General features: G+C 56.0%; 1 protein-coding gene across 4 annotated transcripts; it reads left to right on the plus strand.

The window, feature by feature from the left end:
* The first annotated feature begins 299 nt into the window (after positions 1-299).
* Positions 300-17,572, plus strand: FLOT2 (flotillin 2). 4 transcript variants are annotated; one of them, XM_047080715.1, is made up of 11 exons: positions 300-446; positions 7,045-7,126; positions 10,075-10,165; positions 13,769-13,892; positions 14,300-14,418; positions 14,536-14,649; positions 14,751-14,870; positions 14,960-15,174; positions 15,583-15,766; positions 16,064-16,213; positions 16,291-17,572. In XM_047080715.1, the coding sequence occupies exons 1-11, from the start codon at positions 398-400 to the stop codon at positions 16,327-16,329; spliced, it is 1,287 nt and encodes a 428-aa protein (XP_046936671.1). In that variant the 5' UTR covers positions 300-397; the 3' UTR covers positions 16,330-17,572. The 4 variants fall into 4 exon arrangements, with proteins under 4 accessions (XP_046936671.1, XP_046936670.1, XP_046936673.1 ...); XM_047080714.1 differs by lacking the exon at positions 10,075-10,165 and adding an exon at positions 12,681-12,771 and having other exon boundaries at positions 302-446; XM_047080716.1 differs by lacking the exons at positions 300-446; positions 7,045-7,126 and adding an exon at positions 12,681-12,771 and having other exon boundaries at positions 10,145-10,165.
* Positions 17,573-17,877: the final 305 nt, after the last annotated feature.

A 17,877-nucleotide genomic window follows, 5' to 3' on the forward strand; every position in this document is an offset into this window, starting at 1 on the left:
GCATTGGTAAGGGACTCACCCAAGGTCTCCCCGCGGGTAAGAGCAGGAGCGGCGGGACTCCAGGGCCCCCGGCGGTAAGGTGGGTGGGTGCGGGGAGGTGAGGCAGGGCCGGGCGGTCGTTATGCAGCCGGCCGGGGGTGGGGGGGGCGCGCCTTCCCGGGCGCTGTGGAGCTGGGCCTTGGGAAATGAAGCGCGTTGACTGCCGCCTCTCGCCCGCCGGCCCCGCCCTCCGCCGCTACACTTCCGGTGGGGCTGCGACCGCGGAGGGGCGCGGGCGGGCGCGCGGGCGGCCGCTGGGGGTGGCGGGATAGGCTGGGCGCGGCCGGCGGTGCGGGTGGTGCGGGCCGTGCCGTACAGGTCTCTGCGTTCCCCGCGGGCCCTCCGTCCCACCGGCGCCATGGGCAATTGCCACACGGTGGGGCCCAACGAGGCGCTGGTGGTTTCAGGTGAGAGGGCGGCGAGGGGGTTGGGTCTGGGGCGCCGGGGCGGAGAGGGTTGGGACGCGGGCTGTGCCCGCGAAGGTGGGTGAAGAGGGGGCGCGGGGTGGGTGCGGGGCTGGGGACCTAGCGGGGACGGGCTAGGCCGGGGAGGGGCTCAGAGGGCGGAGGGCAGTGCGGAAGGTGGGGGCGCGGGTGTTGGGCCCGAGAACCTTACAGGAGGGGACCCCCATTCTCACACTTGCGGTGTTCCGAGCCCTCGAGACTCTCCCTCCCACTGCGTGTTTTCCCGTGTTTATTCCCTCCTGTCTCCGCCTCCTCCTTGGGCACGGTCTCCTCCCCTCTACTCCACTGTGGCCTAGGGGGTCCCGAACTGAGGCCGTGGGGAGGGGACCCGTGGTTCCCAGAACGTAGCGGTTTGGCTGGATTCCAGGGCCCGGCCCTTGGGGTGGGTCTCGAGGCTTTGGAGGGCAGGTGCCTGCCTGGGGATGGGGCCCTGGGACGGGGATCCTTTTGTTCCCGTTAATTCTGAGCGGGTTAGGGCTTGCTGGGGTTTACTGGCACTGCCCTTCCCCGGAGATGCGGGTGCGGCCTCTACAGGTTGAGAAACCGGGTTCTGGGCTGTGTCGCCGCGGTTGCAAAATGCTACAGACTCCAGAATTTCTGGGAGCTTAGGTGGGGCTTGACTGCTGTGCTGGGGAAGGGAGAGGTATCTTTGCCTTAAGGCTGCTTTTTAAATTGTGTATTTGGGTATCTTGAGAGGCTGAAGCCTTTCAAGCCACCAGTTTGTGCAAACCCTGGCTGGCTCACAGGTGCTGGGAAGGGTGGTTTCCTGACAGCTTGGAGGCCTGTGGCTGCAGGAATCCTTCAGGTCTTACTTCCTACTATCAATGTCAATTTCCAGCCTGTGTGCAGAGTTGTTAGGGCTGGCTACAGAAGTGGGTAGAAGAGGGTGAGTTAGACCAAGGTTTGTAGCTGCCCCTTGGGGAGGTGTGATGAATCCACTGGGAACTTTTACCCCAGAACATGGCCTCTGGCTCGGTTTGGATCTCAAAATCAGTCTCTCCACTGGGACAGGAAATCCCGGCCCTCCCTGATCAGGACCCTCCTACTCTTGTAGGGAAGAGCAGACAAGACCAGAGGTGGCCTTGGGATTTAGGAGGGAGACCCCCAGAGAGCACTGAGGCCAGACTTGCACCTGTCTCCCAGACCCCAGTCCTAAAGAAGACGTTTAGAACCCGAAAATCTGCATGGCACTTTCTCTTGTAGACTTTTCTTTCTGGAAGTCCAGACCCTGAGCTGAGGAGACAAAAGCTCCAATCCTGTCCCTGTGGAGAGACTAAGGGGTGAGAGGAGCACCTGAGTTAGGCTGCTCTGTACCTTCCACTTGCCGGAAATCTGGTCCTCTGGCCAGAGGCCAATGCAGTGGCCTCCCTCCCCTGTTTTAGGAGGGAGCGGAGGCCGTGCCGAGAATTGAGGGCGCTGTAGTCAAGGAAGGGTAGGAGAGAAGAGGGAGGGATAAGGCTCAGGATAACAGAACCTGGGGATTTGAGCCGATCAGACGGATAGAGATGCAGCTCCCCCTCACAGAACTCCCAGCAGAGCAGGGCAGAGCAACCACTCCCAGCCCTGCCCCCCACCTGGTTACTTAAGCCTGCATCTATCTAGGTCTGGAGGCATCACATTCAGCCCAATTTGAGAAGGATGCCGTTAAATCTCCTGGTCATCTTCTGCACCTGAAAAGGCTGGAGGACTTTTCCTGGTTGTCTAACCTCCCTTCTTCATTCTGTAATATCGAACCTTTTTGTCTCTCTCTCTCTCTCTCTCTCTCTCTCCTTTTAGCAATTTTAAAGGGGGAATCCAAACACCATACATCTTTCTCTCATCTCTACACTAGGTCAGAGGTTCTTAACCTGGGGTCCGTGGGTAGAATTTAGAGGTCTGTGCGTTTGGATGGGGGAAAGACATGCTCCCGACCTTGTCACTAATCTTAATTGAAAGTTAGCCTTTCTTCGGATTATAAATGTCAGCCACAATCCATGTTAACATTAGCAGGTATTTTCCTACCATACTGCCATTGTAGCAGGTACCTTTGAAGTCATTTATGCTCTCACTGAATTCTGCTTCTGAAACCATCACTACACTGCATGTTAACCAACTTGGATTTAAATAAAATTTCTTTAAAAAGTGAGTAGTTTTAGGGGCGCCTGGGTGGCGCAGTCGGTTAAGCGTCCGACTTCAGCCAGGTCACGATCTCGCGGTCCGTGAGTTCGAGCCCCGCGTCGGGCTCTGGGCTGATGGCTCGGAGCCTGGAGCCTGTTTCCGATTCTGTGTCTCCCTCTCTCTCTGCCCCTCTCCCGTTCATGCTCTGTCTCTCTCTGTCCCAAAAATAAATAAAAAACATTGAAAAAAAAATTTTTTAAAGTGAGTAGTTTTAGCATCCCTAAATTCTACTCCTGAAACCATTACTACACTATATGTTAACTTAGATTTTTTTTTAATTTTTTTTAACGTTTATTTATTTTTGAGAGAGAGACAGAGCATGAACAGGGGAGGAGCAGAGAGAGAGGGAGACACAGAATCTGAAACAGGCTCCAGGCTCTGAGCTGTCAACACAGAGCCCGACGTGGGGCTCGAACTCACAGACCGTGAGATCATGACCTGAGCCGAAGTCAGACACTTAACCGACCAAGCCATCCAGGCGCCCCTATGTTAACTTAGGTTTAAAATATATATATATATATATATATACATATATATATATATATATATATTTACGCTCATCAGTACTTGAAGTTTAGCTAGTTATTAACCACTAGATTTTATTATTTAATGTGTTACTATTTCACACCTATTACTATGTATTACATGTCACACATTTGGTGGTTTTAATAATTATTAAATTAATAAATAATTTGATAAATTATTTTATTTGACAAATAAATTTTTATTTGACAAAATTATTTGACAAATAAATAATAAACTTTCAATATAATTGTTTCTTATGTATTTTATGCATTTATCAACATTCCTGCATTGCTGGACTACTAACAGGGGCTGTGGCTCAAAAAAGACTAACTCCCCCTTGTAGAGTATGGTCTTCTGGAGAAGTGGGAAGAAGGTAGAAGAGAGGCAGGAAGGGAGCAGAATATTCCTGAGAAGGTAGAGGGATAGACTGGGTCTGGAGGGGCTAAGAATGGAACAGAGGTTGGCGTGTAATTCTTCAGCTTGGATACGGACAGGGCAAAGGCAAGTAAGTTGAGTTAGAAAAAGTGAGATAAAATTAGAAGAAACTTCCAGGTGTGAAGAGAATGAAAGCTAGGGACGACAAGGAAGGGGCACCTGAGTGTCCTCTCTTGGGCGTGGTGCTCAGGCTCAGTGTGACCAGGAATCTGGGAGGGAGATGCCTTTCAGGGCAGGAAGCTGCTGGGGGTGGGGCAGACTGGCAGTACGAGCGCTTCCTGTTGTTGCTACCCCTGGGAACTTGGCCATGTTGCCCTTGGCCAAGGCCCAGCTTCGGCTGTGGCAGCCTGCTCTCAAGGTCAAAGAATAAGTTAAAGGTATAGGGTGGACACCCCCTTCCCCCACGCGATCCCACCCCACCTCTACCGCTTCCACCCCCAGCACAGTGAGAAGTGCCCTGGAACCCGCTGGAGGCCCCAGCCCTCACCAGGCCCAAAGTGAAACAAGCTGTGATTTTTTTGACCCTTTCAGTTTCTCCAGATCCCGAGATGGCTTAGGTTTCAGGTTGACTGCTTGTCCTTAGAGGCCTCCCTTACCCCACTCCCCAGAGCAGAGAAGCCTACGCTAGCTTCCCTTGAGCAACAGCCTTGTGGACAGTTATTTCCCCTCCAGAGAAACAGGCCTCTTTCCACCCCTACTCACACTGCGGGGCTGCGCCTTACTCCCTGGACTTCTGACTCGGCTCCTTGCACACTGTGCACAGAGGCAGGCCCAGGAAACTGGGTTGGCTCTCGGGGAGCAGTCTCGGACACCAGTTCTTTAAGGTGACAGGCTTTCTGCACTAGTGAGGTCTTTGTCCTTCGCCTCCACCTGTCCAAAACTTGTCTCCAGTTCCCTGTTCTCTGTGTTGTCTCTGGTTCCGTTGTTGACTTCACCACCCACTCAAACCTGTACTCTGGAGGTGCACCCATGTGGTAGCCAATAGCCACTTAAATTTAAATTAAATCAGAGGAGAGCCTGGGTGGTTCAGTCAGTTAGATGTCCAACTCTTGATTTCGGCTTGGGTTGTGATCTTGCGATTCATGAGATCGTGCCCTGAGTCCGGCTCTCTGCTGACAGAGCGGACTCTGCTTGGGATTCTCTCTCCCTCTCTTTCTTCCCCTCTCCCATGTGTATGCGCATTCTCTCTCTGAAAATAAATAAACTTAAAAAAAAAATTTTTTATTAGAAATTCAGTTCCTCGGTTGTACCAGCCACATTTCCAGTCCTCAGTAAGCACATGTGGCTAGTGGCTGCCATATTGCACAGTGCAGCCATAGAACATTTCCACCCTCTCAGTTCTCTTGGACAAGACTGCTCTAGAAGTTACTCCATGACATCAGCCACCATGTCTTGCCTAAGTCATTGCAAGAGGCTTCTACCCAATCTCCTTGGCCACCCCGCCCCCTTCTTCCACCTTGTGCAAAGTGGTGTTTCTAAAAGGTAAATGTAATTTTGTTGCTCCTCACCTTAAATCCTTGTGTGACCACCCGCCCCCCCCCCCCCGCCATCACACACACACACACACACACACACACACACACACACCCAGCTCTTTGGCCTGATACGGGAGACACTCTATGATCTGGCCTCTGCCCCTCTACCCTGCTTGTACCCCTCTGTGGGTCCTCAGAGACACTGTAACCCAGCTACATGAAACTACCCCTGACCCTTGACCTTTGGAGGCACACACCCTAAGGCTTTCCTGGAAACTGAAGTCTGTGAATACAAAAATGATGACACCCACTGGCTTTTTCCCAAATCCCATTTCCTTTGAATCATCTGTTTCCTGCACATTTTTCTGCACTGCAAGGAAACTGCCCCTCTAGCTTTTACTAAAGTTTTCTTGAACTCGGTGAATAATTTTGGTATTATCAGTTCACAACAAGAATTTCAGGAATTGGTTCTTCTCACTTCTGCATAGACATTATGCCAGCATGCTGGACATGTCTACAGCTGGATCCGAGTCGGGGCCCGATTCAACATTCTGTTTAGTAGATATAGTTTTCAGGAACCACTTCCTTAAAAAAAATTTTTTTTTTTTACATTTGTTTATTTTTGAGAGACAGAGAGAGACAGAATACAAGCGGGGGAGGGGCAGAGAGAGAATGAGACACAGAATCTGAAGCAGGCTCCAGGCGGTCAGCACAGAGCCTGACACGAGGCTCAAACCCATGAACTGTAAGATCACGACCTGAGCCAAAGTCTGACGCTTAACCAACCGAGCCACTCAGGCGCCCCATAAGAACGAACCACTTCCTTTTCAGGCCTTTTCTCTTTGTCTCCACTTCTGCCACTGGTACCACAGTTTGGCCTTTGTTTTGAGGCCTTGCCTTCCCCATTCACTCCCATAAGAAGTACACAGTCACTCTGAAGCCCTGGAAGTAGAGAACCAACCTTACTGAGATGTGTCTGCTGGGCATGAGCAAGGATCCCATCTTGGCTCCAAGACACCTCCTTCCCTTCAGCCTCCCAGTGCCCCCCCACCCCCCATGTACCCTGCACCCCTTCTTGTTCTGCACACTCCCTGGTACATGGTATTACAATTATCTCAGGAAAAGTTCCCACCTCCTTCAAGGTAGAAATTGTAGGGGCGCCTGGGTGGCTCAGTCGGTTAAGCATCCAACTTCAGCTTAGGTCATGATCTCACGGTTCATGAGTTCAAGCCCCACGTCGGGCTCTGTGCCGACAGCTCAGAGCCTGGAGCATGCTTCGGATTCTGTGTCTCCTTCTCTGCCCCTCCCCCAGTCGTGCTCTGTCTCTCTCTCAAAAATAAATTAACATTAAAAAAAGATAGGAATTATAAATTTAAAAAAAAAGATAGGAATTGTATCTTCATCTCTTTATTCCTAGCACAGAAACAGCCTACTTGTTTGTTGAATGAATGGTTAAATGAAAGATGAAGCTTTTCCTGCTCACTCCTGCCCACCAACTTCTGTTCTCTGAAAGTACTTACATGCGGAACCACTCATTGGATAGCCTTCTTTCTATGCACATTGTCTACCAAATTGTCTGTCTCCCTTTTTTTTTTTATTTAAAAATTTTTAATGTTTATTTATTTTGGGGAGAGATCGAGAGCAGTTGGGGGAAGGGCAGAGAGAGAGAGGGAAAAGCAGCCTCCAGACTCTGAGCTGTCAGCACAGAGCCCAATGCAGGGCTGGAACTCACGAATTGCGAGATCATGATCTGAGCTGAAATCAGAGGCTTAACCGACGGAGCCACCCAGGCATCCCTGTCTGTCTCTCATTTCTGTGTAAGCTCAGCACCCAACAGTGGGGTTTGTCAACTGTCAGAGTGAGTAAAGACCCAGAGTTGCTGTTGGAGGGATGGGGGGTAGACAAACCCAAGAACTGACTGACCAGCAGTGGTTTGCTTTGCTCTCCAGGGGGCTGTTGTGGTTCTGACTATAAACAGTACGTGTTTGGCGGCTGGGCCTGGGCCTGGTGGTGTATCTCCGACACTCAGAGGTAAGGGCCCGGGGGCTGGGGAACCTGGCATCCTGGTGGGCAAGGGAGAAAAGGGTTTCCAGCCTTCCCCGCTTCACCCCCCCCGGTCAGCTAGAGCATCCTCCCTTGCCACATTCCCATGCTGGGGGCCTTCTAAGAAGCAGGTGAGATGGGTTGCACAGGGACACAGGGGGTCTGTCTGCGGGCACCTTCTCCTTAGTGGGTATGCTTTTTCCACTGGAGACGTCACTTCTGTCCCAGAGAATCCAGGGTCATGCCCAAGCAGAATCCTGACTCCCTGAGCCTAACTCAGTTATTCTTGCAGCCCTATTCCCTGTGGAGAGGAAGGGCTGAAGAGACCCACACACGCCCTCACCCGTGCAGGCCTGGACAGTGTAGGCAGGGCTAAAGGGCAGAGAATGACGGATGCACATTGTGAAGGGCTCCATGATAGCCGCAGCTTACCGACAGGGGGTGGGGATCTAAGGAACTGGTGCCGGGCTGGGCAAAACAGGTCTGGACCTCCTCAGTCAGTCTGGAAAGACTCACCAGAGGAAGGGACATTGCAGCCCCCCAGAGGGCCCACCATCCGGCTCTCCCTGGGGCTCCCCCAGAACCCTCAGCGGGACCAGACTTGGCCTGGGCCTCTCCTGGCTCCCTCACTGCCTACCCACAAGGAGAAGAGGTGTGCCAGCCACTTTTCCACCGTCACCCCCTTCCTGACTATGCCCAGATCCTTCCAGGCCAGGACCCACGCAACAGGGAGGGGAAGTGATGGCCACCCCGGAGGGAAAACAGCAGCGATTGCGGTGGAAATCCCCCTCTGGCCCAGCCCCCCCAGTCAGCAGAGAGAGGCCCTCCGTGGCTGCGCCGAGCTCTACGCTTGAGACTCCAGGGGGACTGAGGGTGTTGGCCAGGGTCAGGGCCATGGGGAAGCAGGTCACCTTTTTAACTTCACTGATTTCCCGTAACCCCCTCTGCTCTCCCCTCACTTTGTTCGGCCCGAGTTGAGGAATCCTGGGGGACTCTCCTGGCTCAAGGCCAAAGGTGTCCGAGAGTATAACCAGTACTGATCACAACTTCTTCTCAGGAGGACACGAGGCCCTCCTGAGTGGGCCAGTGGCCTGTCGAAAGCCATGGGGTGCCCTCTCCAGAGGTACTGTCACCCCACCCCACATGCCTTGCAGTCCTGGGATAACCGAGTAAGTCGTCCAGACACTGCGGTACAGCCAGTCCTGGAGAGTTTGCAACTTTACCCAGAGACTTGTCCCGCGCAGGCATCCACTGCTAGGGTGACACGCCTGCAGCCCTTTCTCTACGTTCTTAGCACCCCCTCCTGCTTTTTGCTCCAGGCAGCAGAGCCCCAGGAGAGGAGAGCCAAGCTTCTCTGACAGTACGTTTGGAAGTAAGGAGTGGAGGGCCTTGTACGTCATCCTGGGAAACTGACCTCACACACCCAGGCTTAGCATTCTCCCTCTGGTGCCACTTGCTGGGTGGTCTAAGCCTGGAGCCCGCCCCTTCCTGGGCTCTGTGTCCAGGGGCAGTCCCTTCCCCGACCCCTAGCCTACCTGAAGGACGTCTCTACAAGCTGGGGCTTCTATTTCCCTAGGCCGGCAGGAAGAGCCCCTCAGGTCAGAGTAGAGGCTTCTAACCCAGCCTGGATTCTAGCCTCCCCTTCGAGATACTTTCCGCACACCGCCCTCCAGGTCCCCCACCTCCGTTGTCAGCCGTTCTTCGCCAGGCTCGATGAAACCCTGCCTGCTGCGCTTTGCCGCCACATCCTGTGCTGTCCTGAGGCCCTGATGTGGCAGCTCTCTCCCTTACCTGAGTGAATCCTCCACCTCTGGCATCTGAGCTGCAGCCTCCTGTCTTCCCTCCTTCCTTCCCTCCTTCCCTCCCTCTCTCCTATCTCCCTCTCTCCTCCTTCCCCAGAAGAGAGCTTAGTGGGTTCCTGTCTGAGTCCTCTCAGGCCAAGGAGTGCCAGTATCAGGGGCTCCGATGAAGGCAACCTTTCCACACCTGCACAGCCAGAGCCCCCCGGGCTGGCACTGTGCTGGGTGAGGCGGGGCTCCCATCCCCCACCCCCATCCCCCAGTCCGCCTGCCTCTGCTCCTTCAGCTTCTGCCACTGTCCTCCCTTCTTCTGGTTGGAGGAAACTGTCCACACTGTCAGCATCCCGGCTTCTGCCTGGCCTGCCACCCTGCGCTCACTCGCACACACGTGCTGCGCGAGGGAGGCCCAGCTAGGGAGGCCTAAACAGCTTCAAGACGCTTCATTTTCTTTGCCGTGACTCTCTTTGCCTCTGCCCAACTTTGGAAATCCCAAAGTGAATTACCCCGTCACCTCCCAGTTGTCCCTGTGAATATTGTGGGAGGGACACCCTTTCTCCTCCAGCCTTCCTTGACACCTAGCCCCCCAAATCAGAAAATCCAAGGTTTTCTTTGGGCTTTCCTGGCCCTAAATTGCCTACTTAGTGATATGTAACACAAACCCAAGCAGGATTTGGTATTTGCTGTGGTTCGTTAATCCCCAGAGTGGCCTCTTCTGTCCAATTTCTGGAAACACAGGTTTGCCTGTGTTTGGAGAGTAGAGCTGACACTAAGTCTCCCAGACTCTCCTGCCAGGAGTCTGCCAGGAGTTTCCTGGGAAAGTGAGGTGGTGGGCAACCCAGGTGCCCTGTGCACAGGCCTCCCGACCTCAGGTCGTAGGCTTTTTCCCCAGCCCAGCCGCTCCTCCTTAGAGGGGTATGGGAAAAGAGACCCAGAGGCCTCAGGCCAGCAAGGGGCCTTCCTCTGTCCCCCTACAACCCTAGGCTGAGCTGGCAGTAGAGGGCTAAAGTACTAAGAGCAACCCCGCCCTGCCCCAGGCATCCGGCATCGTTGCTTGTCTGGTAACCACTGTGTGTGTTTGCTGTGTCCCCTCCTACCCCTTCCTTTCCCTACCTCTCCCTCCCCCTGGCTGCTCCTCAGACTGTCTCTGGAGGTTATGACCATCCTGTGTCGCTGTGAGAATATTGAGACGTCGGAGGGGGTCCCGCTATTCGTAACAGGGGTTGCACAGGTAATAACCCACCTGCTTCCTCCTCTGTGTCTAACCTTCTCTCTTCCTGCCCAGCGGGGCCTGGCAGGCAGGAGCCAGATGGACTCCCCTCCGAAAGTGTGCCTCCCTCCCCTCTGTTCCCACCTGTGCTGCCGTGGGTGCCAGGATGGACCCCTAGAGATCCCCAGTTCCCTTGCCCTCACTGACTGGGGCTGCTAGTGGGGAAAGAGCAAGGGATTCTGGAACCCCTCCCAGGTCCGCTAGTGAATGTCCTTGGATGCCAAGGGGTAAGGTGAGGCAGGAGACACAGGCCCCTGTGTGCCAGAACTCGGCTGTCTGGACAGGAAGGGTTCAGTCCCAACCACTCCAGGTCCTGCGGAGCCCGTTGCCAGCCTCCCGTCCATGCTGACACCCCAGTGTCGAGCCCTAGCCCTCCTTCTCACAAGGCCAGAAAATGGGTCCCATGAAAAGTTCTGTTCGTCAGGCTCCTCCGACCTCCTTGCCAGGCATCAGCAAAATGAGCCTTGGCCATTCCCTGCTCCTAATTTTTGTTGAGAAGGCTTTGAGAAAATCTCTTGTCACTAAGATTTTAGTTTCCCTGTGTGCGAAGTAGGGGAATCATGTCCTCTACGTGTTCTGTAGGGATATTGGAAAGGCAAGTAAAACAACATGAGGGCTTTTTGAGATTTTTGGAAAAGAAGTGCTAGAAAAACCTAAGCTTTTATTATTAATCCGGTCTGTGTGTGTGTGTGTGTGTGTGTGTGTGTGCACGCACATGGGTGTGTGGTATTTTTAAAGTTCGTTTATTTTATTTAAAAAAAATTTTTAATATTTATTTTTGAGAGAGAGAGACAGACAGAGCATGAGTGGGGGAGGGGCAGAGAGAGAGGGAGGCACAGAATCAGAAGCAGGCTCCAGGCTCCGAGCTGTCAGCACAGAGCCCAATGCGGGGCTCGAACTTAGGAACTGAGAGATCATGACCTGAGCCAAAGTCAGACGCTCAACCGACTGAGCCATCCAGGCACCCCAAGTCCATTTATTTATTTTGAGAGAATGTGAGAGAGCAAGCAGAGGAGGGGCAGAGAGAGGGGAAAAAGAGAATCCTAAGCAGGCTCCACGCTATCAGTGCAGAGCCCAACACAGGGCTGGATCCCACCAACTGTGAGATCGTGACCTGAGCCGAAATCCAAGAGCTGACCGCCCAACCAACTGAGCCACCCAGGTGCTCCCCAGTCTCACTCTGAAAAGCAAGTGGCCCGATGTCTCGCTCTTCACTGCCATGCAGCTGTAGCCAATGAAACCCATTCCTGAGCCAGGGTGTTCGGTAACTCCCAGCGCTTTCTTTGTAATATGCAGGTGGTCATCTTCATTGCTTCCCTCAGCAGCTCCCTGTTGAGCACCTTCCCAGTTCCAGGCACTGCGGTGAGCATCAGAAAGCCCCTGCCCCCTCAGAGCCTGCATGCTGGGCGCCCAGACCGGAAGGGCCCAAACATCATCTTACCAATCCCCTTACCTTGCTGGAAATTGCCCTTCCGGCTTCTCAGGCACAACCCCGCACCACCTCTCCCTTCCTCACCCAGCCTGCCGGCTCTAACGGGGAAGGGGACTGTCCCCACCTTACCCACTCCTTGTAGCCATGCGCAGGCAGGCTTCAGCACGGAGGCCTGAGAAACTCAGAGCACTTTGTGTGGAACCAGTAGGGTCCCAGCCTCCCTCGACACCCTTGGCTAAAGAAACCCCGCTCTGCCTCCAAACTGCTACTGACTTGAGACAACTGCAGATACCTATGTCCCTTTTAAGCTGGCTGATGTGGACCCTGGAGATTGTCTGGGCCAGGATGCCCTCGTGTGACCTCAGCCCCGGTTCCCCACTTGAGCCACCTGGGCCCAACCCCAGAGGGTAGGCTTCAAGTCCAGCCTGTTGCCAGGTGGAGGGACCGGGCAGGACTCCCCTGGCCAGGCGCAGACGCAGGGTCACCTCTGTCTCGGCCCAGCAGCGGGCATACTCCTAGTACGCCAGGCTAGTAGGCAGGGCTCTCTGGGCAGCCTCCTGGGGTGCCTTGAGGACAGGTGAAGGCCCCTGGGGGGACATTCAGATGGCACCCGTGGATGACCCACACAGCCCAGCCCGGAGTACCAGTGCTTACGTGTTTTTCCCAGTACACATACACACACACACACACACACACACACACACACACACAGCTACACCTGGACTCTCCGCACTGGCCCAGACCGCCCACAACCACTGCTCTACTTCCTTTCCCTACTCTGCAGGCCAGGCTCATCTGAGCAGACATGTGTGCCGTGGGCAGAACACTTACACTGCTTCCCCCGGAGCCACCCGCACCCACGCTGCTCTGCCTTCCCACCCATCTCCCCACAGACTCCTGACTACGACCCCTCAAAGCTCCCACCCCACCCTCTGCAGCAGGACCCCTGGCCTGTCCCAGTCGGAGCAGTGAGGTATTGGACTCTCCCCACACCCCAGGCCCTGGGCCCCCAGACCCATGCCCCTGTTTTGCATTTCTTGGCAGGATTTCCCTAGAGATTATGACGTTGCAGCCCCGCTGCGAGGACGTAGAGACGGCCGAGGGGGTAGCTTTAACTGTGACGGGTGTCGCCCAGGTATAGTAACTCAGCAGCCCCACGCATGTCCGTTGAGCTGCCTCGTCCCTGTGCCGGGGTTTGGGGGGAGGAGGAGAGGACGGCAGCCAGGGGCAGTCTCCCTCCAGTGCCCCTTCCCCTGCCCCCCTTCCAAGAGAGGGTCATCGTCACCGGAATGTGCTCACTCGGCCTCTTGGCCACTCAGTAGGACTAACAGACACCCCTTCTCTCCTCAGCGGGCTCGCAAGAGACAGAACCAGTGCTGAGGGCTCCTGGCTCACTAACCCCACCCCATTCTTTGCAGGTGTTGGAAGTGCCACGCCCCAGAATCCAGGCCTTCCCTGTTCCCTGGGGAGGGGGCTAAAGGGGACAAGAGGGGAGGCCACATGAGGCAGAGGAGTTGTCGGAGGCTGCTTTATGTTCCCAGCTCGGGGCCAGGGTGAGGGGCTTCCTGCTCCAGTCCAGTTCTCAACGTCACAGGGCAGCAAGGTGCAACCATACTATAGGCTCCTGGTGAGGGGTGGTTGGCTTAATACCTCGGGTATGAAAGGCAGGTGGATACCCACCCTCGGTGGCATCCCCCTGGACCTGTCTCCTGCCCTGTCCAGGCTCTCTTCCCTAGTCTGTGTATCTGTGTCCCTATCACTCATTTTCCTTTTTGCCCTCTCTGCCCCTCAGCCTGCAGGTCTCCCACCTGTGGGGAGACTGCATGGGAGGAATTGGCTAACGAGGGAATAGTGAGTGGGCTGAGGGTGGGGAGATGAGCCCCAAATGCCCAGCAGAGAGGCCGTGTCAGGGCCCGAGGCTGCCAGTGAAGATAAAAATTGTCAGTGTAAGAATTCCATGTGTGCTGTCCCCACCAGAGGCCTCAGACAGACTCTGTCCCCTCCTGGCCCCTAGGCCTCCGGGTCTGAGAAAAGAGGGGAGGGGCACAGCCACCATCCTCCACATCTCTGGGTCTGGGGACTCCATCTGCCCCCCTCCAGCCTGGTTCAGGCACCTCTGTGACTACTGGCAGGTGAAGATCATGACGGAGAAGGAGCTCCTGGCAGTGGCCTGCGAGCAGTTTCTGGGCAAGAACGTGCAGGACATCAAGAACGTCGTCCTGCAGACCCTGGAGGGACACCTGCGCTCCATCCTTGGTAAGGCCCTGCCCCTCCCAGGGACCCCTCTGCTGCCTTTGAGGAACCTCTCAGTCTCTCCAAGCCAGGGCCAGGGAGGGGCGTGGGGCAGGGCAGGGAGGTCTGTCAGTCCCACCAAGGTTTCTTTTCCCAACTTCCGGTGACTTGAGGGAGAGGGCATTGGGATGGGGAGGTGAGGGGCCGCCAGTCTGGCCAGGCTCCTGGTGTTGCTTGAGACACTTTTCCTCATCCAGCCTGGACTCTGCAAGAGGAGGCTCAGTGTTAAATACTGTGAAGAAGAAACCCCGGGAAGACCCAGCTCAGACTGCACTACGTGGGCATGCAGTCAGACTGCTGCTTGTATGCCTCGTCCCTTCTGCGGTGGGCTGGGCCCCCAGGGAACCAGCCCATGATCCCTCTGTTCCCAGGGACCCTCACCGTGGAGCAGATTTATCAGGACCGGGATCAGTTTGCCAAGCTGGTGCGGGAGGTGGCGGCCCCTGATGTCGGCCGCATGGGCATCGAGATCCTCAGCTTCACCATCAAGGTGCAGTGCGATAGGAAGGCTGCAGCCCCCCACATCCCCCTGGGAGGGGGGTGTTGGCAGGAGGGGCACCTCTGTACCTATGACTCTTCCCAAGGATGACTCCCCCTTCCCTCCCAGGACGTGTATGACAAAGTGGACTATCTAAGCTCCTTGGGCAAGACACAGACTGCCGTGGTACAGAGAGATGCCGACATTGGGGTGGCCGAGGCCGAGCGAGACGCAGGCATCCGGGTACGTGGGCTTTCCTTCCTGCCCCCAGGGCCAGGGATCTCGGGGGGGTGGGACCATGGTAGGTTGAGGGAACCCTCAGCACCTGCCCCTCCTGCTGCCAGGAAGCCGAGTGCAAGAAGGAGATGCTGGATGTGAAGTTCATGGCAGACACCAAGATCGCCGACTCCAAGCGAGCCTTCGAGCTACAAAAGTCAGCTTTCAGTGAGGAGGTCAACATCAAGGTGAGGAGCCGTAGGGCATCCCAGGTTGGGGCTCAGGGCTCGGGACCTGGCAGCCAGCCTCTGACGTGCTGCCCTTCTTCCTGCCGCAGACAGCCGAGGCCCAGCTGGCCTATGAGCTGCAAGGAGCCCGTGAGCAGCAGAAGATCCGGCAGGAAGAGATTGAGATTGAGGTTGTACAGCGCAAGAAGCAGATCGCAGTGGAGGCACAGGAGATCCTGCGCACAGATAAGGAGCTCATTGCCACAGTGCGCTGTCCTGCCGAGGCTGAGGCCCACCGCATACAGCAGATCGCCGAGGGTGAAAAGTGAGCGCCCCTGGCTGAGGGGGGACTAGTTAGGCTCCTCTCCCATCCACCTCTCCAGTCCCAGCATGGAAGCCGCCTCTCCCAGCACCTGCTGACTGAGGTGGGGGTGTGCCGCCTTCCCAGTGGGATTGCTGTTGGGAAGGCTGAACTAGATAAAGGAGACCTGAGGGCCCGGTATGGTACTTGGCACAGCGGGCATCCTGGCCAGTCCCTGGCTAGTCTCTCCCATTTGCATCTGGCAGCTGGTGGCCTCTCTCTGCCAGAGCCTGAAGAAGGCACCTCCCTCCTTAGGTCCCCAACCCCTGACACCCGGCAGAGCAGAGGGCTTGAGGGTTTGCTGGCCCCCAGGCAAGGCTTGAGGGGCCCCTGGCACTTCGCACTGATGCTGCCTGGCCTGAACTCCTGCAGGGTGAAGCAGGTCCTCTTAGCACAGGCGGAGGCTGAGAAGATCCGCAAAATCGGGGAGGCGGAGGCAGCAGTCATCGAGGCGATGGGCAAGGCAGAAGCTGAGCGGATGAAGCTCAAGGCTGAGGCCTACCAGAAATATGGGGATGCAGCCAAGATGGCCTTGGTGCTGGAGGCCCTGCCCCAGGTGAGGCCTTTGCCCCGGGGTGGATCCGGCTGGGCCTTGTCAGGAACACAGCGATGGGCTGGCTAGAAACATTAAATGTGAGAGCGCTCGGCGGGGGGGGGGGGGGCAGGAACCCTGCAACAGGCACAGGCCCATCCCTGGCCCACTGGGTCTCACTGACCGTGGCTTGCAAATAAGAGCCACCCAAGCTGGGGTGGGGTTTAGGCGAGGTGGAGAAAGGAAGGGGAGATGCTGGACGGGGCAGGGCAGGAGGACAGAGTGCACCAAACCGAGCCCTCCCCCACCTCCCCCACCTAGATTGCTGCCAAAATCGCTGCCCCGCTGACCAAAGTCGATGAGATTGTGGTCCTCAGTGGGGACAACAGCAAAGTGACATCGGAGGTAAACCGACTGCTGGCCGAGCTGCCGGCCTCTGTGCACGCCCTCACAGGCATGGACCTCTCTAAGGTGAGTGCTGGCCGCCTGCGGTTGGGGCAGTCACGGGCCGCAGAGCCGAGGCCTCACGGCGCCTCCCTTCCTTGCAGATACCCCTGATCAAGAAGGCCACCGGCGCACAGGCGTGAGGCTCCCAAAGACCTACACCCGTCAGCAGCCGCCCGCCTCTCCCTCCAGCACCCGTTTTCCTACCACAGCGACAACGGGAACGCTACTGACTCTGGTGCCTTATTTTGTAGGGACCAGAAGTGCTGCGTGTTCAGGCCTTCTGTGGCTGTCTTCCCTTCTGTCCTGTCTCTAGCTGTCTCCTTCCTCTCCTCCCCCCACACCTTCACTTTCACTGCCACATTCATCTCGTTGGTCTCTTCCACCCTCCTCTCCCTGTACGTCTCCTCCTTTGTCTGTCTTTTTCTGTCCCTCTCTGCTCCCACCCTCTACACACATCATGTAGTTTAAGCTAAAGACGTGTATTATAATCACTGTCTGTCTCGGGGGGCAGTAGCCCTGCTGCTCCTCAGAATCCTGGTGCCTTGAAGTTCTCTGTGCATCTGTCCATCCTCCCCGTGGCCCTTGCCAAAATTCGGCATGGGTGCGGAGGGTCTGGGTAGGATGGCCACCCTCCCTTCTCTTGGCTTGGTCTTCCCAGCCCTAAACCCGACCCCAGAAGTCCCCAGCCTCACCCGCTCCAGACCCCCTCGGCCTAGCCGGGCACTGCCCTACTTCAGCCTCCCCCAGCCCCAGGCCTGCTCTCCTACCTTAACCTCTCTCTCTCTACCCAGGGGCAGAGGCAAGGCCTCCTGTCTATAGCAGCTCCCTCAGTTTACTACTGCCTTAGGAGGCCCCTGCTTGTGCTCAGGGAAGTCCCCTTCATGGACATGTCCCTACTAGGTGGAGTGGGGCTTGGTCCCAACTCTGCTAAACTCTTTTGGGATCAGGGTCTAGCCCCCACTGGGGACTAGAAGGTGTGTAGACCGTCTTCCTGCTAGGGCTGTGCTGTCCTGGGTATCGGGCCAGGCCCTTCCAGTGGGCAGGGCTGTGCCAACCCTACACAGAGTTGAGTGCTGTAGACTGGCCAGACTCCATCATATCCCCCGTGCCATCTTTCCTTCTGGCCAGAGTGATAGGGTTCCAGCCATGGGGAAGCAGCCCAGTCCTCTGTCTTCTTGCTCTAGTGGAGACAGAAGAGCCCGGGCCCAAGCATCCTGGCAGGGATGCTGTGGGTGTCCAGAGGTCCCAGTGTCCCACTTCTGGCTCTGCCCCAGCCTGTGTAGCTGTTCCTGCATGTGGATGCTGCATGTCTGGTCTGGGGCTTGGATGCTGCACTGCCCCATTGCCTGTCCCTTCTGGTAAAATAAAGATCTGTTATGCCTATGCCCTGTATCGTCTCTTCTGTGAGAGTGGAGACTAGGAAGCAAGAACTAACCAGGTCCCCTGCCCGTACGCCCATTCAGCCTCACGGTTACACTTTGTCTGTTCTTCCCCATGGTAGCCACTGGAGGGCATCAGCACACTGGCCTTGCCCCCAGCAGCATCCTGGGGCAGGGTGGCCATTGGCCCAGGTGCTGTGTCCAGATCTGAGCCTTGGGAGACCTGGCTCCATTGCAGGCAGAAGATGGAAGGGGCTTCCGGGCTCATCTCCCCACTGTGTCCATCCTGAGCCTCACTCAGTACTGGAG

The sequence above is a fragment of the Lynx rufus genome, unplaced genomic scaffold (assembly GCF_022079265.1).
Source record: "Lynx rufus isolate CCGP_SWC_20201006 ecotype Redwood Valley unplaced genomic scaffold, mLynRuf1.p SCAF_18, whole genome shotgun sequence".
Lineage (NCBI taxonomy): Eukaryota > Metazoa > Chordata > Mammalia > Carnivora > Felidae > Lynx > Lynx rufus.